Source organism: Musca domestica, unplaced genomic scaffold (genome assembly GCF_030504385.1).
Source record: "Musca domestica strain aabys unplaced genomic scaffold, Musca_domestica.polishedcontigs.V.1.1 37, whole genome shotgun sequence".
NCBI lineage: Eukaryota > Metazoa > Arthropoda > Insecta > Diptera > Muscidae > Musca > Musca domestica.
This window is the reverse complement of record NW_026712321.1, coordinates 4,969,460-4,996,858: the sequence shown is the minus strand read 5'-3', so window position 1 is coordinate 4,996,858 and position 27,399 is coordinate 4,969,460. Positions and strand designations below refer to the sequence as shown.

The 27,399-nt window shown below is 33.8% G+C and overlaps 1 protein-coding gene across 4 annotated transcripts in view; it reads right to left on the bottom strand.

Annotated features, from left to right (window-relative positions):
- Positions 1-2,680: 2,680 nt before the first annotated feature.
- Positions 2,681-27,399, bottom strand: part of LOC101901163 (glycine receptor subunit alpha-2) — a 165,424-nt gene continuing 140,705 nt past the window's right edge. For all 4 annotated transcript variants that reach the window (XM_059126145.1, XM_059126144.1, XM_059126146.1 and 1 more), the window contains 2 exons: positions 8,375-8,479; positions 2,681-8,187 (listed from right to left, as the gene is read on the bottom strand). In XM_059126145.1, coding sequence (XP_058982128.1) covers positions 7,987-8,187; positions 8,375-8,479 — 306 coding nt within the window. In that variant the 3' untranslated portion in view covers positions 2,681-7,986. The remainder of the gene's footprint in view (positions 8,188-8,374; positions 8,480-27,399) is intronic.

Below are 27,399 nucleotides of genomic sequence, written 5' to 3'. Positions count from 1 at the left end.
AGCAATGTTGTCTCTTTAATTGTTTTCAAACCATTGACGTCAGAGTCGAGGGAAACTATAGTAACGGTAGACCAAGGTGTACAGTTGTTTGAATGCCTGCCATGGAATAATTGCATTTATAAAACATTGTTAAATTATTGATAATACGCCGCCAAAATGGAGATGGAGTATTTGTCATGGAATTGCTATGTTGGGTCTGGATTTTATAGGAGATAAGCTGCGGATCTGCTTAAGGGTCAGTCACATAATATTTTATGAATAAGAAAAAGCTAGAACCATGGTACAATAAGGAGGTAGAACAGCTTCGTAAAATTACAGAAATACAACCCAGAGGCTATGCCCGCTTTCTTTCAAATTTGAATATAACAAGTTGTTTTCATTTATTCAATATTTTTCCTCATTTTTTTTTTAAATCAGTTAAACAGCAGGAAAAATGAATGAAATGCCTGGATTTTCTTTCAAAAATATGTTATGGACAGTTCTATCTTTCAATTCTATGGCAAAACTAGCGAATAGCTTTAATGCACGTCTCGCAATTTACACGTCTTCTAATCATTGATTTTGAAAATATTCTGTTTTTATTTTTCAAAACAGTAAATACATACACAAAATTGGCAGTAGTCGGGCACAATTAAAAAAAAAAAAAACAGCTGGTACCTTACCTTTTTTATTGTACCATGGCTAGAACTGGATCAAAAATTAGACATCAATAAAAGGTGTGCTTACTTGTCACAGTTTTCTGGAAAAAGTGATAAACAGCTTCATGCAAGGATCTACCTTGGCATCACTCTTGCAGGAGAAGTAATCTATTTTGTCTGACATTTGTTTATTTTTTGTACTGTTCTTTCAATCACAGTAATGTGTGTTTGACATTCAATTTGGCAATCAACTGATTCTGATGGTGGACGTTATAATTGGGCAATGGTTTTCCTTTTGTAAGTTCTAGAAACCTACGAAAAAGAAGTCCCAGAAGCATAAGAAAAATAAGTTTATACTATCTGTCTCTTCGAGGGTGTTTAACATTCTGTTGATGACCAAATTGTTTCCACATATCCTGTTTTAGGAACAATGAAGCCCAATTAAGATTTTTTTTTATTTTAAACACGTCATTGTTTAGGTGATTGGTCAATATTACCGTACTCTTAAACAGGTTAAGTTATTAAAGGTGAGAATACATAAAACGTTTTTTTGACTGGCTTAAGGGATCGGCTGGCTTCTTCGGAAAAGAGCAAAGGAGAGAAGGGCCAAAATCGAACTAAATCCAACCTAAAACTCCTTTGTTCTTTGTTCTACCAAGAAGTCAGCCGATGACTTAAGCCAGTCAAAAAAGCATTATATGTATTCTCACCTTAAGGTATCGGCAGGCTTCTTTGGAAAAAAAAAAACAAAGGAGCGAAGGGCAAAAATCGATTTAAGTCGACCTAAAACTCCTTTGTTCCTCTACGCAGAAGCCAGCTGATGACTTAAGCCAGTCAAAAAAGCGTATTATGTATTTTCACCTTAACAACGAAAGAATACAGGTAGATGCATCAACTCTTGGGAACATTAATATGTCGAAATTTTAATTTTTTCTTCAAAAATACGACACCAATCGAAGATTGTTATGATATAAATTTTAATAATTTTTCATTCAAAAATTTCAATTCCAAAATTGGTTTGACTGTATTCTTCTACTATGACAGGGAAACCAGCAATTCACAATCTACAGGTAATGGATTTACCGCAGCTGATCATCTACATTAGTTGTCAAAGCACATATTGTGAATGAAATAACAGTACAAAAGATTAACAAACAGTAAGCAAACATGTCATTTTTACATTGAAAATTGAACAGTATATACCATGGTAGAGGAATATAGGTAGACGCGTCAACACAGCTGCTGGGACAATGAACTGTCAAATCAATTTTGGAATTAAAAATGTTGAATGAAAAATTATTTAAATTTGTAAAATTTTTTGAAAAAAAAAAACGCGAATTTTAATAGCCTCCGTCTGACTTAGTATAAGAAAACATATAAAAATCTACTTATATTTGAAAAAAATTAATTTTTTTGACATATCAATGCTCCCAAGCGTTGATGCATCTACATGTATTCTTCTGCTTTTTATATGTTTTCTTATATGACGTTAATCGGAGGTTATTATAATCCACGTTTTTCAAGAATTTTTGCAAATTTAAATAATTTTTCATTCAACATTTTCAATTCCAAAATTGGTTTGACAGTTTATTGTCCCAGCAGCTGTGTCGATGCGTCTACCTATATTCTTCTACCATGAACTCTATATTATTCCCATGGTAGAAGAATACAGGTAGTCACATCGAAACAGCTGCTGGGACGTATGTAAAAAACATATCGTCTGATAGAGCCTTAACTTCTGAGTGGCTAATAATTGCTATGTTTCAGAACCTGCAAGAATCTACTAATTTTGCAATTTTTTTATATAGGCAAAAATCGGTTATCGAAGTAAAATTGTTTACATTCTTGCAGTTTTGCAAAACCCAAATTTAATGTTAAAGGATTCCCAGCGATTTTTGGCATTTCAACTTGTTTTCATGGTATAATAAAGAAGGTAACCTCTAAGGTAAGTTTCCATATTGCAGAGCTTACCGTTTCTTTATTTAATTCATATTTTCCATTGGAAAAATTGTGGTTTACCTTTACATAAATAAAGACATATCTTATTTTGATTTTTAAAATCGATTTTTTATTTTGTATATATCATTTTTCTTTTTCTTTGTAATTTTTTTATTTACACTAATATTTATAGTATAGGTATGTATGTTTGTTTAAAACAAGCAACAAAAGCAGTTGTTTTTTATTATTATTTCTCAAAAAAAAATGGTTCGTATTAAAAAAAGAATCACTTATTAACATATAAAAAAACGATGTATATAAAAACAATAAAAGACATTCGTTAGCATAAAATATGGCTATTTTTTATAAACTAACTATATATTTTTTTGGTTTGATACAATAGGCTTTATTGCGTTTCTGAGTAGCGTAAATTTCACATACAATAAGTTTGCGTAAAGCATCCTGCCACATAGCAAATTTAGTAATGATGAAATGTTTGTTGACGATAATTTGTTGTATGGTCTGCTAGCTTTACCCAAGAAAACCTGCTGCATGTGAAACTCCCTAATGGCGTTTTATTTATTCATTACTAAAATGCGTTTACATTAAAACAGATTAATTTCATATAAACGACAGAGGGATAGAGAGGCTAGAAGTTGCTTTGTTTAATTTATTATTTTATTATGACATGTTTTTTTTTCGTAGATTGGCTTGATTAGTTTTAGCAGAATATAGTTTCAGGTGTTTTCTTCTTTTTTTTTTGGTAAATGCGTGCTCGAGTATTACATATGCTAGTGATGTAGAAAAACGAGGTTATGTGCGTCTCATTGTCAATACAAAAATATATAATTTTTCTATAATAATTTAATTATTTATATTTTTATAATTTTTTTAGAAGCACCAATTTGTTTTATTTAACTAGTTTATCAAAAAAGCTTTAAGGTATTAATAAATTATGGGGGCTTTTTCTCCCATTACTAATAAAAACGTTCGAAATAAGTATTGCCAACTGATCATTTTTCTTTTTCCCAAATTGACGTAGCCATGGTACAATTAAGAAGGTAGTCATTTCAAATAAGTATACCCTTCTCTGCATTTATTGTAATTTACCTTGTAAAATTTTACCACATAAAATGAAGGGTCTCATCTCTGGTTTGTGTATTTACATTAGATTTATAAATATATATTTTGACAATGAGATGTTGTCAAAGGGATAATTTTTGGAAAAAAAAATTGTAAACATATGATTGCATGACTTTACCTTATTGATTCTACCATGGATGTAGCATTTTCTTTGACCGAAAATTCGTCTTTGTCTATTTGTGGAAAAAATGGGGCCCCACAAATAATAATGATATGATATAGTAATCCTCTGATTGGTAGGTTTGTAGAAAATATGATTTAAGGAGAGAATGGCGCCCAACAAATTCACAATGTAAACAATGATAGGACATGTTTTAATAACTTCTGAAAGCAATGTTTGCAGAAATATATTTTTAGGAAGAAAATGGCGCCCAACGATTGCTACTCACAGTGCAATTGTGAGGAACAAATATTGATCTTTTGAAAAAGTCGGTCTTAAAAAAAAAAAAATATTGACCGGTGTAATTTGCTCACAATCATTGGTAGCTCAATCATTAGGACTCTAGAGTTATTGGCTTGGATTTAATAAGTCATTTGTGCATTTGGGGGACATTTTCTGAAACAATTTGCACGCTGTCCAAATCAGTATCGCCAACTGATCAGGTTTCTTCTCCCTGAATTAATGTAGCATTTTCTTTGGCCGAAAATTTGTCTTTTGCTGTTTTTGGGGAAAAAAATGGCGCCCAACAAATAATAATGATATGACGAAGAAATCCTCTGAATGTTATGTTTGTAGAAAATATGATTTTAGGAGACAATGGCGCCCAACAAATTCACAATGTAAACAAACACAAACATGTACATACTGGGTTGGCAGCCGCTGGCCGAAACTGGAATTTTGTTGTTTCGGGTCAATCCGGTATCGTAGAACCCGCTGCCGTGGGATTTTTTTAATTGCTCAGCCAAACCTACCCAACTCACTCCAGAAGATCTCTGGCTACAGCCCGTTAAAGTAGCCGAATTTCTAAGCCTGGAGCTGGAACCAGATTAGCAGAACGCAAACACATACATGTACTACTGCTACAACAACAACAACAATGTAAACAATGATAGGATAAGTTTTTATTTCTTCTGAAATATATTATTTGGAGAAAATGGCGCCCAACGATTGCTGCTCACCATGCAATTGTGAGGAACAAATATTGATCTTTTGATAAATGTGATCTTAAAACAAAAATATTTACTGGTTTAATGTGCACACCTTCATTGGTAGCTCAATCATTAGGACTCTAGAGTTATTGGCTTCGAATAAATATTTAGGGCATCATAAAACAAGGCCTGTAAGACTTCCCGACATTTCCCGAAATAGTTGGCACGCTGTACTGTTCTCTGCAATATTTAAAAAAAAAAATGAACATTGTTTGCAAGAAAACTGGGAAAAAAATGTATCTGTCATTACAATACAATCCATATTGTTCAAAAAGTAATTTTTGTGTGAAAATGGCGCCCAATTTGTTCAGATGCTCAATTTATCCAGCATTAAATCCCCTTAATCTTTATTAAATCGCCTAAATAATAATCTTCGTCGCGGTTATTAACAAATTAAGATAATATGTTGAGTAAAATGCGTTAAAATTGCGTCAAAGATTATTAAGTGTAGGACAGTGGTAGCACTGCAAAAGCGCCGATATTATCTATAAAAATGTTATGAGCGGAATGTAACAATGGACAGTATAAATTGTATACAGTATACAGTAGTATACAGAACAGCATAAATTGTATAACACTGTATACATTATAGATATATCAGATGTTGGTTGAAAAATGGCGCCCAACGGTCAAAGCGTAGGGCTGTGGTAGTACGGCAAAAGCGCCGAAATTATCTATAAAAATGTTACGATCGGAATGTAACAACGGCGTCCAACAGCCAGTATATCTTGTTTCACACTGTTTATATTACAACAATATCAGAGATTGGTTAAAAATGGCGCCCAACGATCAACATGGTATGAATAATATATAAACGGTATAATATCCGAGGTTGGTTGGAAAATGGGATTCAACAATCAAAGCGTAAGACTGTGGTAGCACTGCAAAAGGGGCCAAAATTATCTATAAAAAAGTTACGAGCGGAATGTAACAATGGCGCCCAACGGCCAGTATAGCTTGGATCACACTGTTTATATCATATCAATATCAAAAGTTGAGTGAAAATGGCGCCCAACGGTCAACATGTTATGAATAATATATAAATGGTATAAATTGGCGTAAATGGTTAGCGAAGTGGCGCCCAACAGTCTGCGATTGTATTACAAGAAGAGATTTTCAGTTGTAAAAAATCAATAAATTTCCAAGGAGATGATAGACGTTCACCTAGAATAGAACTGAATTGGCTTCCAACGGCCAGTATATCTTGGACCACACTGTTTACATTACAAAAATATCAGAGGTTGGTTGAAAAATGGCGCCCAACAGTTAACATGATATGACTAATATATCAACAGGAGGGCATAAAAGTAAGAAAAAACATGTTATGAACGGAATATAACAATGGTGCCCAACGGCCATTATAGCTTGGATCAAACTGTTTATATTACAGCAATAGTAGAGGTTGATTGTAAAATGGCGTCCAACGATCAACATGGTATGAATAATATATAAATGGTATACATTGGCGTAAATGGTTAGCAAAGTGGCGCCCAACAGTGCGGCACTAGATAATATTTTAAGTTGTAAAAAATCAATAAAATTCCTAGGAGATGATAGATATTCATCTAGAATAGAACTGAATTGTCTTTCAACGGCCAGTATCACACTGTATATATTATAGGAATATCAGAGTTTGGCTGAAAAATGGCGCCCAACGGTCAAGATGGTATGAATAATATATCAACAGGAGGGCGTAAAGTAAAAAAATGTTATGAGCGGAATGTAACAATGGCGCCCAGCGGCCAGCTTAGCCTGGATCACACTGTTCATATTACAGAAATATCAGAGATTGGTTAAAAATTGGCGCCCAACGGTCAACATGTTATGAATAATATATAAATGGTATAAATTGGCGTAAATGGTTAGCAAAGTGGCGCCCAACAGACCGCGATTGTATTACTAGATTGGATTTTCAGATGTAAAAAATCAATAAATGTCCAAGGAAATGATAGATGTTCACCTAGAATAGAACTGAAATAGCTTCCAACGGCTAGTATAGCTTGGATCACACTTGTTTATATTATTGCTATATCTGAGGTTGGTTGAAAAATGGCGCCCAACAGTTAACATGGCATGACTAATATATCAACGGGGGGTCGTAAAAGTAAGAAAAAAATATTATGAGCGGAATGAAACAATGGTGTCCAACGGCCAGTATAGCTTGTTCCACACTGTTTACGTTACAGCAATGTCAGAGGTTGGTTGAAAAATGGCGCCCAACGGTCAACATGGTATGAAAAAATATATAAATGGCATACATTCGTGTAAATGTTTAGCAAAGTGGCGCCCAACAGTCCGGTCTTACATTATTAGATTAGATTTTCATTTGTAAAAACATCAATAAATTTCCAAGGAGAAGAGATTTATAACTAGAAAAGTATTGTATTGGCACCCAATTGTTTTGGAAATTTGGTTTAAAGTATACACCTAAACAGTGTTTGGGATCACATTCTTTATATTTCAACAAAATCGGTATTTACAAACATTTGAAATTCAATATTTAAAAAAATGGCGCCCAATAATCCAAGAAATCGCTTTCAGGTTCAAATTATTGACATTATTTTAAACAGAGTTGAGTTGAGGGTACATAAACAGCTAGGCATGTTAATGCCAAATTATAACGGACAACGACGGCAGGATTTCAGTCCGGCTCTGGAATCCCTTTATGATATGTCACAAAATATGCCATGCGAAGACTTCAAGCTGTTTATGTACCCTCACCATTACAGTTTCAATTCCCCTAGCACACACATTTATAAATTAAAAAACATTTCACAATATTTTTTCCTTTTTCATACAAAAAAAAAAAATAATACAAAAATGTGTTCTATGTTTTTTTAACAAATTCATACATATGTATATATATAAAAACAGAAATTCGAAAACAATATTTGCTCTATATTCGTATATAAAAACAACTATTTTGCTTAAACTAGGCTCTTGACTTAATTACGTTATTGTTGTTTTTCTTTGTTTTGTTTTTTTTTTTTGTTTTGCTTTTTCTAAGTATTCGTTTTGCTTAGGTTTTAGGCTTGCTGCGTTTTTGCATTCAAATTCCAAAGAAAAAAAAAAGTAATCAACGGAGTCCAGAGAGTTGTTCCCTGGAACTCCCCATGTCCTAAGATGATTTCATCAGCAAAATGGGCCAGTACAAAAGTACGAAAACAAAAAATAATATTGGAAAGACGGCCCGAGAAACTTTGTCAATTTCACGCCACATAATTTTTTCCACGCCCGTTGTGTCATCGGTCCAGGCTACCGAGAGTAGACTTTGACGTCTGGCCGGTTTTGGTGGCCCACCGTTGCCCTGTAATGAAGTCTGCAAGTATATAAATAGAAATTTAAGGTTATCTGGGTGTTAAGTGTGTGTGTGCGAGTGTGTTTGTGTGAGTAATGTCTGCAAGCGAGTCATATGTGTGTGTGTGCGCGTGTGTGTTTGAGCACGTTGGTATCGGTGTTTGTTTGCCTCATGGTAATGGAGTTTTTAAGTCAAGGACGTTTCTTACCTGGCCCGGTGTAGTTGGCGTTTGTGTAGCCTTGCGTGACCGTACAGCCCCACCTTCCCAACTAGCTACGGTTGCACATTGACCTTTTTCCATGTTGCTTAGACGCTAAAAAAAGAAATGGTCAACAGACCGACAAACGAGAAACAATAATCATCGATTCATTTACATACATAGCACATGTTTTGTTTTGCTGTATGCAGTTGTCTATCAATTACTGCATATTTGGAACTTGAAATTGCCTTTTTTTGTAGGGTCTACACGGGGGTAAATGGCGGATATAAATAGAAGAGGAACCAGAATTTGGGAATGTATGTAAGATATGTATGAACGTAAAAAACCACAATAAAAACCAATTGACTTTCTAATATCCGTTACCAATGTCGCATTGAATTGATGTGAGGACTCAAAATACCTCAATTATAGTGAAGGAACTTGTTAAAATTCACCGCTAAAACAAGAAGAGGGGAAGCGGATCAGTGTACTATGACAAATATTTCGAATCAGTTTGGCGCCCAACGCAATAAAAATATCTAAAAACATATATTTTCTTTTATTTTCTATTTTATTCATTCTTCGGAACGTAAGAGAACGCAATTGGTGATATTGTTTAATAAGAGCCATTACATTATTTCCTTAGATAAAATTTTTTTAAATCAAATTCGAAGAAGTGGGTGAGTGAACTTCTCTTAAGACGGTCAGCAATGTGAGTAAGAACTTGGTTTTCAACATCGATTGTCTGCATATTAGGTTTTTGGCTCCAACATTAAGGCTATTTGCTTTTCATTCTATTTTTCTTAGCTGTGTATGGATACGTAAACAAACATCAGCTGGGAGACTGTAAAGGTGAGAGTACATAAACAGCTTGAAGTCTTCGCATGGCATATTTTGTGACATATCATAAAGTTCCCTCAACTTAAGGGTTTCCTTCTTAGGGTGTATGTAAACATCCACTGGATCTATTAAGCCCAGTGAGTTACTCTGCAATAGTCTAAATGCCCTATTAGATCGTTAATTGTGTTAGGGATACCAAATATGTTGTTTCTATGTATGCACTGAACATACCCCATGCATTAAAGAAAGATACAAATAGGCGACTTCTTCAAAAAATTTAATTTTAAATATGGCAAAATTCCAATAATGGCAAAACAATGGAGGTAGACTCATTTGCTAAATCGAATATGGCAACCCTCTGCCATAATATAGGGGGGGGATGGGTATATTAATCTTTTCATACCGTCTGCAACTCATCAAAGTAATCATTATAGGCCCAACAAAGTGTATGTATTCATGATCATCTTAAAATTCTTATCCGATTTAGCCCGTCCGTCTGTTTCAATCGGGCTATCTTCTGAAGAAATTGAGACAGAGTGCTAAAATTTGTTACACGTGCGTTTTGGGTCTGAACTGAGATCAGGTTCGAAGATGAGCTATATCGGACCACTTTTTCCTATAGCCCCATATAACGGTAAAACTTTCAACGGAATTGTCTGGTATTTTGATGTTTGAATATTGTTACGGGTTCCTAAAGGTGGAAGTACATAAAGAGCTTTTCTGTCTGGCATAAGTCAGTGTTTTTAGGTTGACTTAGTTCGATTTTCTCCCTAGGCTCCTTTGTTCATTTCCGAAGAAGTCAGCCGTTGACTTAAGCTAGCCAAATAAGCGCTTTATATATTCCCACCTTAACCTCCTTGCAAAAACAGTTTTTATAAATATAAATAGGTTAACTCGAGGCATTTGAATTAAAATTTTCTTATCCATTACTTATACTTTAAATAATCCTCTTGAAGTGGATTAACCCTGCAAAAGTTCTAACGTAAACATGGCATAAGTCCACACTGTGGTATATCTCCACCCTATATTCGGAAGGCAACAATCCTCAATTTTTTCAACGTAATTGTTTGAATTTTTTTTCCGTTTCATTTTTACACCCTCCACCATACTATGGAGGGTATATTAATTTTGTCTTTCCGTTTGTAACTCCTCGAAATACTCATGTCAGACCCAACAAAGTATATATATTCTTGATCAGCGTAAAATTCTAAGACGATTTAGCCATGTCCGTCTGTCTGTCTGTCTGTTGTAATCACGCTATCTTTCGAACAAATTGAGATAGAAGGCAAAAATTTTGTACACATGTATATTTTGCCAGTAGGCAGGTTAAGTTTTTAAATGGGCCATGTAGGTCCAAGTTATCATATAGCCCCCATATAACGGTACCTCCCGATATTCGGTATTTTGATGATTTTAGCGACATTATTCACCGGAATTGTTTCAAATTTGGCATTTGAAGTTCTTAAGGGATACTACAGCGTAAGACAGAAAATTATCTGTGCAGGTCTACGTCTTCGTGTAGCCCCCATATAACGGTACCCCCCGATATTCGGTATTTTGATGATTTTAGCGACATTTTTTAGCGGAATTGTTCCAAATTTGGTATTTGAAGTTCGTAATAGATACTGCAGCATAAAACAGAAAATGGGCCATGTAGGTCCACGTCTTCATATAGCCCCCATATACCGTACCCCCCAATATTCGGCATTTTGATGATTTTAGCGACACTATTTACCGGGATTAGTAGTGTGCTTATGGGGATGTTGGGAATTCACCACGATTTATCACGGCAAATTCTATTGGGGATGTTGATTTGGGTAAATTCACCACGGTGAATTTTAATGGGGATGTTGTCTTGGGAATTGTACCACGGCAAATTCTATTGGGGATGTTGATTAGGGTAAATTCTCCACGGTGAAATATATTGGGGATGTTGTCTTGGGAATTGTACCACGGCAAATTCTATTGGGGATGTTGATTGGGGGAAATTCAGCACGGTGAAATATATTGGGGATGTTGTCTTTTGAAATGTACCACGGTGAAATATATTGGGGATGTTGTCTTTTGAAATGTACCACGGTGAATTATATTGGGGATGTTGTCGTTTGAATTGTACCACGGCAAATTATATTGGGGATGTTGTCTTTTGAATTGTACCACGTCAAATTTTATTGGGGCTGTTGGCGTTGGCGTTGCTAGTTTTAATATGAACTACTAGATGGCGCTAAGTTTAGCGCAGACACAATCCAAAACTGTGTATGGGATGGTGAAATTTCAAGTTTTAATATTCACCACTAGCAGAGACACCCTCCGAAAAAAAAAATGTATTATGATCATATCGAGTGGGGCTAAAGAGATTCAACATGTGAGAAGTGAATATAGCAGAAACACATCTGAAAGAGGTAAGTATCGAAGAAAATCATTTTATCTAGATGGCTCTCAGAATGCTTTTACATAGTCAACATGCTGATTACTGCAGTCAAATGTGCTTATTAATTTATTTGAAAACATATATTTCAAGAAATCGACTTCAATAAATGTGATATATTATAGAAGAGTTTCAATTGACAAATATGCTGCAATTATTGATATTTCAGGGGTTTTAATTTCAGCATAGATGAAAATATAAATGAAAATATAGACAAAGAAATGACATCGAAAAATTCCGGAATAATCAAGTGAAATTCTTGAAAAACGATAACGAAGTCGAGTGGGTTGAACACGAAAATCAGCATGTTGGCTATGCAAAACATGATGAGATAAAAAGACAAAACTAACTTTTCGTTGTACTTGTTTTAATTTGTCTATAATTTTAGCGACTCAAAAATGTTCAGTTATTCCCATCGAAACGATATAGGCGACATCTAACGGTGAGTTCTATCTATACTATCCATAAATTATGTTGTAGCATAGACACACTCCAAAACTATTGAAATATGATCATATCAAATGGGATTAGAGAGATCCACCATATGAGAAGTGAATATAGCAGAGACAAATTTGGTTAGTATCATAGTCAACAAGAAGATGTGTGTTCTATTATTTTGTCCAGATGGCTCTCCAGTCATTTCCCTCGAAACGATATAGGCGACATCTAACCACCAATTAATGTTGTAGCATATACACACTAAAAAAATGCTGCTGTAGCCAATCAAAGCAAATTCTTCTTGTGTGGACAGGCATTTTGGTACATTATATCGATCGCTTTTTGATAGTTTTGTCGATGAAGAATTTGTTTACATTATGTAGCAATTTGAGAGAATTGAAACTGAAAGAGTTTCATGACAAACCCTGCATCAATTCGGTATTGAAGATTGAAGGGATTTGAAGAAGGAAACACCATTGTTTACATTAACTAACAATTGGATTTCTGTGAAATGGATATGAGAATTTGGGGGGAAGCGTTGTTGCAGAGTTTCATGACAAATTCTGCTTCAATCATAGAATTTCTATTTGTTTACAAAATGTAGTCAATAATGTATTGATTGGATTGGAAGAAATTTCAGTACTCAACAAGTCACAGATTAATAAGCATCGTTTCTTAATATTTTTAAAAAAGTTTTTATAATGTCTCAAAAAATTTGTTGGTCATGCAGCCTTTATTTCAAGGAAAAAAGTGAATTTGTGAAACATATGAAAAAGCATTGTATGTTTTGTGATGTTTTATGTGAAAGTGTAAACGATTTAGAATTGCACTTAGAGAACCATCATGGAGATGAGCATGTAATAAAACAAAATCGGGATCAACAACAAGAAAAACTAAAGCAGCAGCATGAAAATAAATCAGCTGTGAAGGTGGAAAAGTTTTGTGGTGATTGTGATAAAATTGTGAATAATATACGATCACACGTTCGTAGCGAAGAACATCGATCCACCGTGAGAAAAAATCTGGATTCTGACATAAAAATTGTTAAAAGTGCATTTAACAAAAATATACTCAGCTATGAGATACAAAACAATAAAGACATTTTGTACCCGATCGATTTTCTTAATGCTTCAAAAGAATTAATAATTAAAACCTTAAAAAATGAGTTAAACGGTAAAACGCTCATAAAATTTAATATGGAACTCCAAGGACTATATGTGAAACCAAACAATGAAAAAGATGGACCTTCAACTTCCAAAGAGTTAACTATTGAAAATATATTTAATCATATTTCAAAAACAACGCTATTAACCCTGGGAGATGATTTGGAAGAGGTTGTTTTCAACCACTGTGTGGAAATTATAGCAAAATCAGAAGAGTTCCAAGAAAGAGGCTCTAATTGGGCCCTGGAGAAACTTTTAAAACTTGACATAAATGTGTTGAGAGCCAACTTAACCCGTGGCTCACATTATATTCCAACTCCGAAATCATTAAGCAACAAGAAGGGTGCGTGCCTTAACATCAAAAACTATGATGACTTTTGTTTCAAGTGGTGTATGGTTGTTGCATTGGGAGAAACTGCATATGGAGATCCGAGTATAACCTCTTCATATAACATCGACATACACCAAGATGTCATTATTCTGCAGTCTGGAATATCGCTAAATTTCGAACAATTAAATTTCCCATTGGGTCTTAAATATATAAAAAAATTTGAAATGAACAACCCGGAGATTAGCGTAAATGTTTTCGGTTATGAAAACAAGTCGGTCGTTGGTCCATATTACTTAACAAAGGAGACGAAAAGCAATCACATTAATTTAATATTGCTGCACAATGAAGAACATTTCCATTACATTTTGGTTATGGATATGTCTTGGTAATTAAAAAAAAAAAAAAAACTTATCAATCAAAACCATATTCTAATAATCATGTATTTGTTCTTTTTTTTTTTCAGTCTTATGCGGTCTCAATTCACAAGTCATAAGGAGAAAGCTTATTTTTGTTATGGATGTCTACAATGTTTCCACGATGAAAATAAATGTATGACTCACAAAAAGCAGTGTGGAAACGTAGTCTGTACTCTGCCAAACAAAAAGGAGGCTGTATTGAAGTTCATCAATCACAAGAAAAAGGAAAAGGTGCCTTTCGTAATTTATGCTGACTCCGAGAGCATACTGGAAGACGTGCCGGAAGATGAGAACAATGGGGCGAGTAAAAAAACGGAAAAGGTAAAGAAGCATATTCCATGTGCTTTTAGTTATTTTATTAAATGTAGTTTTAATGAAAATTTAAATAAGTTATTTATATATAGTGGTCCCGACGCAGCAAATGTTTTTCTGAAAGAACTAATTCAGGATTGTAAATTTTTGTATGATAGTTACCTAACCAAAACGAAACCTATGAATACTCTAACACCCGAAGAAGAGACAGCCTTTCTTAGGGATATAAATTGTCGTATATGTGGCGATATTTTAGGTAACGATAGGGTGAAAGATCATTGTCACTTAACGGGGCAATATCGAGGTGCGGTACATAACCATTGCAATCTGCAATATCATCTACCTAAATTTATTCCAATATATTTCCACAATTTTTCTTCGTACGACTGTCACCTCTTCTTTAAAGAGTTAGTTGAATTTGGAGGTGAAATAAGAGTCATACCTCAAAACAAAGAAAAATATATTTCAATGTCTTATTTCATTAATATGGATAACGAGTCAACCGACTCTAGTTCTTTAAAAAGTACAGTTGTTGTAGGAGAAGAAGAAGATTCGAGTGAGGAAGATGATGAGGAATTCCAGCAAGAAGAGGAAAGTGAGGGCAAAAAAGTGAAAAAAAAGAAAATGAATAGATTAGAGCATCGTTTCTTAGATAGTTTTCGATTTATGCCTACTAGTTTGGATAAATTAGCAAGGAATTTATCTCGAGATTCTTTTGTTGCTGTCAGATCTCATTTTCCTGATGATGAAGCATTCGAACTTATGACTAGGAAAGGAGTATTTCCCTACGAATATATTTCATCATTTGAAAAATTGAAGGAGAAACAACTTCCCCCTATAGACCAATTTTATAATAAGTTGACAGATACTGAATGCTCGTCAGACGATTATAGGCATGCAACAAATGTTTGGTCACATTTTCGATGTCAAACTATGCAAGACTACATGGATTTGTACTTAAAAGCTGATGTCTTGCTTTTAGCAGACGTATTTGAAAATTTCAGGAGCTTATGTATGCGAATTCACGAACTGGACCCTTGTCAATATCTCACAGCACCATCTCTATCTTGGGATGCAATGCTACTATGTACTAAAGTCGAACTTGAGCTACTCAGAGATATAGACATGTACAATTTCTGCAAAAATGGTATTCGGGGAGGGCTTACTCAGTGCTCAAACAGACACTCGGTAGCAAATAATGAAGATGCTCCCAATTATAATAGTGCCAAACCAGAGGTAAATATCTATTATTTGGATGTAAATAATTTATATGGTACAGTTATGACTGAGTGTCTCCCTGAAAAAGATTTTAGATGGGTGGAGGGTTATGAAATGGAGAAATTCAATGATCCAGCTGTAATATTATCTATTCCTGACAACGCTCCTACTGGTTTTATTTTAGAGGTTGATATTGAATATCCACCGCACCTTCACGACAAACATAACGATTTACCTTTTTTGGCGGAGAAAAAGTGTGTTGAGGGCTCAAAAACTGAAAAACTTATTGCAGATTTTACTGACAAAACATCATACACCATACACTACAAATTACTTAAGCAATCTCTGAAACATGGACTAATTCTTAAGAAAGTCCATAGAGTTTTGGCTTTCACACAAAGCGCTTGGTTAGCTCCTTACATACTGAAGAATAATGAACATAGGGAAAAGGCTGAAAATGCCTTTGAAAAAGATTTTTTTAAATTATTGAATAACTCTTCATTCGGTAAGACAATGGAGAATATCGACAAAAGAAAAACTGTGAAAATTGTGACAATGTGGGTAGATGAGGCAAACCAAAGAAGAAGGAATGTTGCTAGTAAATTAATCTCGAAGCCAAATTTTCACAGCCTTTCGATATTCTCCGAAAATATGGTTGCTATTCAAATTAGGAATGTCAGAGTAAAATATGATAGACCATTGTACTTAGGGTTCTGCATATTAGATTTATCAAAGTGGGTGATGTATGATTTTCTGTATGATTTTCTAAAAGTGAAATTTGGTGAGGATTTTATTCTAAATTATATGGATACAGATTCGTTCATATTAACATTTTACGGACGGAATTTGTATTCCGAATTATCTTTAGATGAAATATTGGCTAGATTTGACACCTCAGGGTTTTCAAAAGAAAATAAATATAAACTTCCTCTAATTAATAAGAAAAAACTTGGCATGATGAAAGATGAGAATGACGGAAAAACAATGGTTGAATTTGTAGGCCTTCGTCCTAAAATGTATGCCATCAATGTAGTTGATAGCGAAGAAGTAAAAAAATCTAAGGGAGTTAAAAAGTCGGTCCTAAAAAAGTATACTATAGATAAATATCGAGAATGTCTTTATAACAAAAAGGTTTTTACGGTACCATGTTTTCGTTTAGGTCAAGGCAGCATACAATATATACAGACAAAATTACTAAAATATCGCTAAGCCATCAAGATGATAAACGATTTATTCTAGAGGATGGTATTCACACCTATGCTTGGGGCCACTATAGATTAAATAACCTTCATGAAACAAATGCAAATAACTCAAATGAATCTGTCTCAATGGACTTGGATTAAAATATAAATTTAATTATGATTTAAGTTTCAATATATAGATAAAAGAGCATAGTAATAATATTAATTTAATTGTCTTTACTCACTATAAATGTCATCATATTAATATTTTCTCGCAACACAAAATGTTTAATTTTTAAGTAAATATAAGTGTATTATATTTTAACTAGTCTTTAACTATTCTTATTATAAAATAAAACAAAATATTTTTGTTTATAAATTTATGTAAATTGCGTTTTATTGAAATATTCTTGCAAAGGTGAGTATAAAATAGATTATACTACTTTTCGTACAATTCCTGTTAATGGAACGTACTCGACCAGACGATCATGTATAATTAAACAGTACGCAGAAGTGTTTTGTGGAATTGGTTTATTGGTTTCAAATTGGATTTTTAAATCGATTGGTCCATTCTTAACAGCTTCGTTTTGATTGCTAATGTCAATAACGGCGATGGGCTTGTCTTTAAAACTTGCATATGTAAGAAGTGGTTGTGGCTCCCTCATGTAATATGATTGTTGAAACTTTGTATACATGTCATATAGTACTGCATAGCCATTTTCTTCGAACTTTACATTCAAATCATCGTAAGGATAGGTTTCAGAGTTCAAGTGAACTTTGATGTTTTTAAGTTCGCAATGTTCCAGCTTGTTGTCTTTTTCAAATATCAAAGCAACATATCGTGGTCTTTCATGATTGACAGACAATTTAACACTCCAACTGTGTTGTCTTCCACCAGCAAAAGTTGGATTAAAGTAGCAGTCCCAGCTGCGGAATGCTAAAGGCAACGCTTTTCCATCCTTAATAGTTTTCAAGAAGCTGATTTTTCTATAGTCTGATAATTGAATGTGTTGTACTTTCCATACAACATTTGTTATGGTGAGTTTAATTTCCTCCGTATCCATGGTTGAATAACACACATTTTTATCGTTGGCACTACGCAAAAGAATCAAGTCATGCTTGCTGTTGCAAATTACTTTATCAAAGTCCTCTGCGAACCCTAGTAGACGGTTTAAGGGTACACAAAAATTAAAGTATCCTACTGATAAATCATTATCAGCTTTCCATCCCGCTTTGCTCATAACCTTACTTTCGGATTCGCTTAGAGAAATCCAATTTTTAATTTCTGTAGTTATTCCTAGATAACGAGTACGATCAATTTCAACACCATTTAGTTCATAGCGAATTTCATCAAACATGTATCCCACACAATTATTTCTCAGTCTTGCATATTGCGATACTTCTCCCTTGCTATTTTTCAAATTTCCTTCAATGAATAGATAACTCTCCGATGGAAGTATGTAAAGATCCTGATTTTGTATACTTATCCGAATTTCATCATTATTTTTAAATGATTGAATATATGGAACATAGCTGTGGTAGTCTCTCTTTACAATATTCTCATCCGAGAATGGACGCTCATTAATGTTAAGTATTTCAGACATTTGGTTTGACTTTAAGCTTAATAAGTTTTAAAAACTCTTTATTTTCCTTTGAAATTGTAGGTCTTGTCGGTTTGACAACTTTGTGTTGAATGTGTCTTGGTATTTGTTTATGATTGTATTTATTGTAGATAATCATGATTGCATTGGTCTTATATGAATACGTAGCGTGATTTCTTCCTCTCTAAAATTTATAAAGCGACCTTCTTGATCTACTATCTTTATCTCCAGACGACCGATTTCTTTGACGTTCACTGGTAAATAAATGAGATTCATTGGTCTCTCTACCAATTTATATCCCGGAGGAACATTAAGAGCAAATTCATGTAGAATATGCGTTGGCGACCCATTCATGAATGATCCAGTTACAATATTGCAGTGTATTTGTATGGCATTAACCTTTAAAATGTCGACTTGAAGGTTTGAAGTATGTTTTTTCCCAGATTCTAAGATTTTTTCGGTAAAACCAAAAAGCTTGCCTATAGATTTTTCTTTATCAAAGTAAATAGGATCATGAGAAGACATGATTTCTACTTTTAGCGTATTATTATTCGCCTTAATTTCAATGGATCTATTCTCGTGGATAGTTTTATATTCCGTTTCCAAGTAATTCGCAATATCTTGCAATTCATAGGATCCTATAGGTATTTTTATAATATTGTCTCCAATGTGAAAGAGATTGTTATCATTATCCACATTGGGTATTGAATTGTATGATTGGAAATCTATTAGGCAACACTCATAACTACTATTTCCCAATTCAATTGGGGGTAAATATGTTGAATGTAGAATTGGAGATTTACCGGACACAGTAAACGTTCTTGACATTGCAAAATTCTTTGTCGTAATAATTGAAACACAAAATATGCATACGTATATATGGGTTTTTATTTATTTAAATATATGCTTGTATATTGTATATCTACATACTAAGATTATATGATATGATTCTTATCTATCCATGAATTATGTTTGTCTGAGAATCCCAGCCACTTAACCAAGACTTTATTACCTTTTGTTTTTAAAATTTTCTCAACTAAATACGTGTTGGGATATTTTGTGGGTAAAAGTTCTTCTTTGTAGAAACATCCTTGGATGGGATTTCCTTCATAGTCTTCTAATAAATAAGTAGCGGGGTTTGTTATTCTTATTGTTCTTATCTTGAATATTTCCGTAGTCCAATTTGGCGTGTATCCCTTTTCAAATTGATGTTTATATTTGCTAATGCGTACATGATCACCCACACGAAAGTTTTGTCTCCTAAAAATTTTTAAGTGGTTATAAGCAGATTGCAACAATGCCTTCTCATTCGATGAATTTACTTGAATAGGGGCCATTTTTATTGTTCGATGAGGTGTTTTATTGTATTGTTTAACCAATTCTCTATAAACATCAATCCATAGATAATTCCCATTATAACTGAACTCCTTCCACATTAGCGACTTCAAAGTTCTATTAAAACGCTCAACAATTGAGGCCTTCAATACACTATATGTGGAGTAGTGGTTTATGGAATATTTCTGCATTAGTTTTTTAAAATCTGTGTTGAAAAATTCTTTTCCATCATCGGTTTGCAAATTTTTTGGAATTCTTCCTCTTTGTAAGATTTTTTCAAAAGCCATAGAAACATCCGTTGCCGTTTTTGTTTTAAGGGCTTCACACCATGCGAATTTCGAAAATGTATCGATGACAGTTAACAAAAATCGGAACCCCTTGTTTGCTTTTGAGTAACTGCCCATTTCAACTAAATCTGCTTGCCAGAGATCATCAATACCCTTTGTAATAACCCTTCGTCTTGGAAAGTTTTTTCGTGCTTGATGATGAAGTTCATTTACCAAACCCCGCTTTTCCATTGTTTTATTCGGTATGATATATTAAAGCTGGTGAGTTGAATGGAGCTTGCGATAAGGCTTTAAATATTTCGTTTTGTGAACGTTTGAGTTGTGATATTTCTTCTCTTAGGAAGGTGCACTCTTGAATGAAATTTTTCTTTAAAATTTCTTGAATGTGCTTGATTTGCGTATGTACGTATGCTTGGTTGACCGCATCCGCTCCTTCTGCTGGAGATGCAACATTCCTAATCTTTTTATTTTGCACGTTAAGGTTGTTATCTTCATCAATATTGACTCCCAATAATCTCGAAACATTTTCTCTCACTGCTATTGATTGATTTTTTTGATTGTAATGATGTCCAAACTTGTCAACAGTCATATGTTGTATGCTCCTTGAGAGTATTATTTAATATATTATATTTCCTTCTCGCAGTTCCTCGATAATAGAAACAATTTCATTAGTATGGTTATTGTTTCCGGCTTGTTGTGATGCCAACAACAGCTTTAATCGTTCTATCAATTCGTTGGGATCGTCCCAGTATATATAGTTGGGTTTACCAGGATTTATTGTCAGTAAGCCTTTGCCGCTGTGAGTATCCTCTATTAAATTTTTTATTATTTTCTTATATTTTTGTCCCCTGTTGGACTTTGTTCGTCCATTAGATTCATAGTTTATTTTATGCGCATTTGTGTCTAATAATATTGTTTTGTAAATATCGAGTTCTGTATGATCATAGTTCTTGGGGTCTTGATAAAACAACAGTTCAAACAAACCGGGTGTTAATGCCCAATTTTTATTTCCAATCATAATCTTTTCATTGCTTATTTTGAGTGGTTGGTCCCCAAATCTCCATTCTCCATTGTTATCTTTGTGTGGACCATAGACTACATCTAGTTTTTTAATTTTCTTCAAGAATGATAGATTCATAGGTTCCTCATTGTTGGAATAAAATTTGTCGTCGTCTTGTGATGTATTAAAGGAATCGAAATTTTGTGTGTAATCTACTTTATGCTTTAACCCCTCCAATGCATTGGAATCTAACTTAACATCTGGTTTATAATTCTTAAGGGGTGTACTTGTAATAATAGAATCTCTGTACATTTCCATTTTCTCTTTCTTAGGCATAATCATTTTGGAAGTATTTTCAGTTGAAAGCTTTAGTAGTTTGTTTATTGGCTCCGTTATTGGTTTGAAAGTATTTTTCAATTCTGTAGTTTTAGCTTCTTCACCCATTTTAATGCTTTGAAATTTCTTTTTCAAGACATTTCTGGACTTAACAAGCCGTTTCAGCATTTCCTCCTCCATGGCTGTAGGTGCACTAATATAAATTAACATTTGCAAATACATTAAATAATATTAAGGTTGAATAAATATATGAAAGCCTTTTCTGTATCTTCCAGAGTGAATTTCGTCATCCTTGGAAATCGTTAGAAATCCATACTTTTCCTTCCAGCATTCATGACAAATTTTTTTGAAATCTTCAAAACTAATGTCACATCCAACGTGATCATTAAATATATGTCTTAAATTCAGATCATCTTGTTTAAACACGATTATAAAATTCGCATTATCACGCAATAAATGTTTTGGTATACGTGTGTATGTTTGACACAAATAAAACGAATCAACATTCTTATGTCGCCCCATACTGAAGTAATTTTTAATGTTGTTTTGTTTATCGCATGCAACATCATCAAAAATCATGATTGAGTTTGGCTTTATTTCGTCCGTTTGTATAACATCGTCATTGTTATTAAATGTATACAATCTCATCCCCTTTATAGTGGATATCAGTTTCTTTAGGTACTCATATTTTGTCTGATACAGCGATTTTGAGTAAATGTAAACATTTTCAAATTTTAATCCATTGGGGCTTTCTATCAAACTAAGCATCACATTAGTCTTTCCACAATTTGATGGTCCTACTATTAAGGCTCGTATAGAATCAGGCAGCAAAGTACTATGTCGAGGGGTCTTTCTTTGCATAAAATCCACATTTTGAACAATTATTTTAGCTTGTTGTTCCAGTAATCTCATGATTTAAACTAATGAGTAGTTTTAAGAAAACATTCATATTTATAATATAATCAAATATCGATATTTCTTTCGTTCAGCGTCCCGCTAAAAAGTATAAAATGATTGTTTACAACACGAAGCGATTTATTAGAAAGAAACACGTTCAAGGAGGAGGACTGGTAAATAAGTTGATTAACTCTTTACCCGTTGAACTTCATTTACCAGGATATCAATTTTGTGGACCTGGAACAAAGCTAGAAAAACGTATTCAAAGAGGAGATCAAGGTATTAATCCATTAGATGCAGCGTGTAGAGCACACGATATTGCCTATTCACAAAATAAAGATATTGAACAACGTCACATTGCTGATCGTGAACTAACTGAACGGGCTTGGGAGCGAGTAAAATCGAAAAATAGTAACATTGGAGAAAAAATTAGCGCATATCTTGTAACTAACATAATGAAGGCTAAGACAAAGCTAGGCATGGGTAATAAAAACCCCAAACAAATATTGGGTCAACAACTTTTTAAAAACGCTTTAAAAAAGCTACAAGTTCCCTTAAAAGCAAAAAACCAACTGATATTGATGAAGCCATAAAAATAGCCAGACATGAAATACAAAAGACGTTTCGAGGAAAAAAATCAAAGGTCGCTATACCGCGAGTAATAAGCGTGCCCAAAAGAGGTGGATTTCTTCCTCTCATTCCCATTCTAACTGGATTAGGAGCATTGGGAGCCTTAGCATCGGGTAGTTCAGCAATTACCAATGCCGTTTTAAATGCAAAAAAAGCCAAACAAGAGTTGGATGAACAAACCAGACATAACAAAACAATAGAAGCTATAGCTATGGGTAAAGGTCTCTATCTCAAACCATATAAAAAGGGCTATGGAATTTATGTTGATGAAAATAAAACTCCAAAAAACTAATTAAGCAGCTACCCAAAGGTCCTCTAACCGATGTAAATATTAGTTTTTTTGGGAAAAAATATATACCTCACTTTAGAGGTGTTTATATGCGTGATAATCTACCTAAGAAACCACATCGAATTGAATGTGGTATCATAAATTTGGATGTTAGCAGTGGACCTGGCACGCATTGGGTGGCATATAATAAAATCAATAATAATATCGACTATTACGACAGTTTCGGTAATCTTCAACCCCCGATAGAAGTTTTACGCTATTTGGGACCAGCTATTACATACAATTATAAAAGAGATCAACGATTTCATACATACAATTGTGGACATCTTTGTTTAAAGTTTTTATTGGACATGAACAAAATTTTATAAATACTCCAACATCGATGATATCCCCTCCATTCAAATTCAACTTTCCTAAGAAGATGATTGAAATCAATAGATCGGATATTGCACTGGTTGATTTTCAATATTGCCATGGAAACCACAAGAGTATTTTCGTGAAGGAACTATCATATATGTGTGGTGCTTCTGTTGTTCCAGATTATTTTTGTTTCGTCCACCTTTTAATATAAAAGAACTTACTGGGGAAGCATGCAGAACAAATGCCTACACCAAGACACATGTGAATGGCTTAGATTGGACAGATGGAGAAAAAAATTATAATGATGTCGAGAAAGCTCTTACACCATTGAACAATTATCAATATATTTTTGTTGTTGGACAAGAAAAGAAAATCTTTTTACAGAAATATATTCATTCTACCATTATAAATTTAGAAAATAATATGAAACTTCGAGCTTGCCAAAATTATTTTACAAACTGTCCTATACATTTGGACACTAGATTTAAGTGTGCCGTAAATAATATATTTAAGATATTTGTATTCATTGAACAAAACTGGAAAGAACTTGGCTACATACTAGACGATGAAATTAATAAAGTTAATAAATAAAAACAAGCAACTGTATTATTTGCATAAAACTTTATTTAAAGCATTAAAGGTAATGAAAGTGAACAATAATAAGAAAATGGGTGAACATTTACTCGCTCCACGACCACAAACATCTACACCAATTTCAGAAGGTGTACAATTCCAATTTTTTGAAATAGTTGGGACATTAGTTGTTTCACGCCCTTCCAGTAATGGGCAACGATATGTCAACCTTGAATGCTCAGTAACAGGACAATCAGTTTGATCCCAACTATGAATGTTTACTTTACAAAAATAACATCTGGTAATATCTCCTACTCCAGTATAATAAAGTCCTACTGCAGCCATTGTCTTGGGATCTGGATAATTTAAAGGCCAGCGAGCAAAGGTTTTTAAGCGTTCGTCTTCCTTATTAAGAAGAGACATCTTCCTTTCTAAAGCTTCACTAATAAACTGAAATATTTCTCTGCACACATTAAAATGAAAACAGCTTGCAATTTTTAGTTTCAAACAAAATATTTATTTACTTTTCAGTTTATGTTAAATATGGTTGATAAAAATAATCTGGTTGATCCAAATGTTTTAATTCTAGTTTGTAAAGACTCTTTCCGCTTCCATCTTTCAACACAGTTTTCGTCACAGAATAACCCCCACCAGCTATTTCTTTTATGTATTCATCCGCCAGCGAGAGGAATCTTGACGGCAAATAGAGGATAGCATCATTAATTTTCAGCACAATTCTTTCCCCATATTTTGTATTTGTTCTAAAGGCGCCATGGATGTTGTATTCTTTGTTATCCTCCATTTCTTTCAAAGTTATTATTTTTTTATAACTGAAAGAATTGAATAAGTTTATTAAATCTGCGTTCGCCATAATATCACGTTCAATGTTTAATTTTATACTGTGAGCCTTACTTGAAATTGTCTTCTATATATACGAATATTTAACGCGAATTTCACAATATTACAGAGTTACTAGAGTTTTTAATTTTGAGCATAGTTAAGCATGTTCTCATTCATGCTCCAATCTATCGTTGAAGCAGAATTTGTCATGAAACTCTGCAACAACGCTTCCCCCCAAATTCTCATATCCATTTCACAGAAATCCAATTGTTAGTTAATGTAAACAATGGTGTTTCCTTCTTCAAATCCCTTCAATCTTCAATACCGAATTGATGCAGGGTTTGTCATGAAACTCTTTCAGTTTCAATTCTCTCAAATTGCTACATAATGTAAACAAATTCTTCATCGACAAAACTATCAAAAAGCGATCGATATAATGTACCAAAATGCCTGTCCACACAAGAAGAATTTGCTTTGATTGGCTACAGCAGCATTTTTTTAGTGTGTATATGCTACAACATTAATTGGTGGTTAGATGTCGCCTATATCGTTTCGAGGGAAATGACTGGAGAGCCATCTGGACAAAATAATAGAACACACATCTTCTTGTTGACTATGATACTAACCAAATTTGTCTCTGCTATATTCACTTCTCATATGGTGGATCTCTCTAATCCCATTTGATATGATCATATTTCAATAGTTTTGGAGTGTGTCTATGCTACAACATAATTTATGGATAGTATAGATAGAACTCACCGTTAGATGTCGCCTATATCGTTTCGATGGGAATAACTGAACATTTTTGAGTCGCTAAAATTATAGACAAATTAAAACAAGTACAACGAAAAGTTAGTTTTGTCTTTTTATCTCATCATGTTTTGCATAGCCAACATGCTGATTTTCGTGTTCAACCCACTCGACTTCGTTATCGTTTTTCAAGAATTTCACTTGATTATTCCGGAATTTTTCGATGTCATTTCTTTGTCTATATTTTCATTTATATTTTCATCTATGCTGAAATTAAAACCCCTGAAATATCAATAATTGCAGCATATTTGTCAATTGAAACTCTTCTATAATATATCACATTTATTGAAGTCGATTTCTTGAAATATATGTTTTCAAATAAATTAATAAGCACATTTGACTGCAGTAATCAGCATGTTGACTATGTAAAAGCATTCTGAGAGCCATCTAGATAAAATGATTTTCTTCGATACTTACCTCTTTCAGATGTGTTTCTGCTATATTCACTTCTCACATGTTGAATCTCTTTAGCCCCACTCGATATGATCATAATACATTTTTTTTTCGGAGGGTGTCTCTGCTAGTGGTGAATATTAAAACTTGAAATTTCACCATCCCATACACAGTTTTGGATTGTGTCTGCGCTAAACTTAGCGCCATCTAGTAGTTCATATTAAAACTAGCAACGCCAACGCCAACAGCCCCAATAAAATTTGACGTGGTACAATTCAAAAGACAACATCCCCAATATAATTTGCCGTGGTACAATTCAAACGACAACATCCCCAATATAATTCACCGTGGTACATTTCAAAAGACAACATCCCCAATATATTTCACCGTGGTACATTTCAAAAGACAACATCCCCAATATATTTCACCGTGCTGAATTTCCCCCAATCAACATCCCCAATAGAATTTGCCGTGGTACAATTCCCAAGACAACATCCCCAATATATTTCACCGTGGAGAATTTACCCTAATCAACATCCCCAATAGAATTTGCCGTGGTACAATTCCCAAGACAACATCCCCATTAAAATTCACCGTGGTGAATTTACCCAAATCAACATCCCCAATAGAATTTGCCGTGATAAATCGTGGTGAATTCCCAACATCCCCATAAGCACACTACTGGGATTGTTTCAAATATCGCATGGTAAGTTCGTAATGGATATTTCAGCCCATGCTAGAAAATTGTCTGTGCAGGTCCACGTCTACGTATAGCCCCCATATAATGGTACCCCCCATATTCGGAATTTTGATGATTTTAGCTACATTATAAACACATTTTTCTTCAAGTTTCGCATGTAAATATTGTAATAACTTTTGAAAAAAGTTGCCTATGCAGGTCCACGTCGTCGTATAAGCATTCGGTTTTTTTAAGGTTTTAACAGAATTTTTAACGGATTTTATTATTATTATTTTGGAAATTGCCAAATTTGTACCAAATGGTGGAGGGTATTAAAAGTTCGGCCCGGCCGAACTTACAGTTTTTTACTTGTTTTTTCTAATCTAATAATATCTAATAAATTAGTGAAAGGTATAAAATGCTCGGTCCGGCCGAACTTATGGTGAGAGTACATAAAACGCTTTTTTGACTTGCTTAAGTCATCGGCTGGTTTCTTCGTAGAGGAACAAGGGAGTTTTAGGATGACTTACGTCGATTTTGATACCACGTGATAAAAAAATATTTTTATATCTAAAATATTTATTTATGGCGAGTGGCAAATGTATTGTCAATCGTCATACCTGTCCTAACTGCAACAGTAGTGTGCTTATGGGGATGTTGGGAATTCACCACGATTT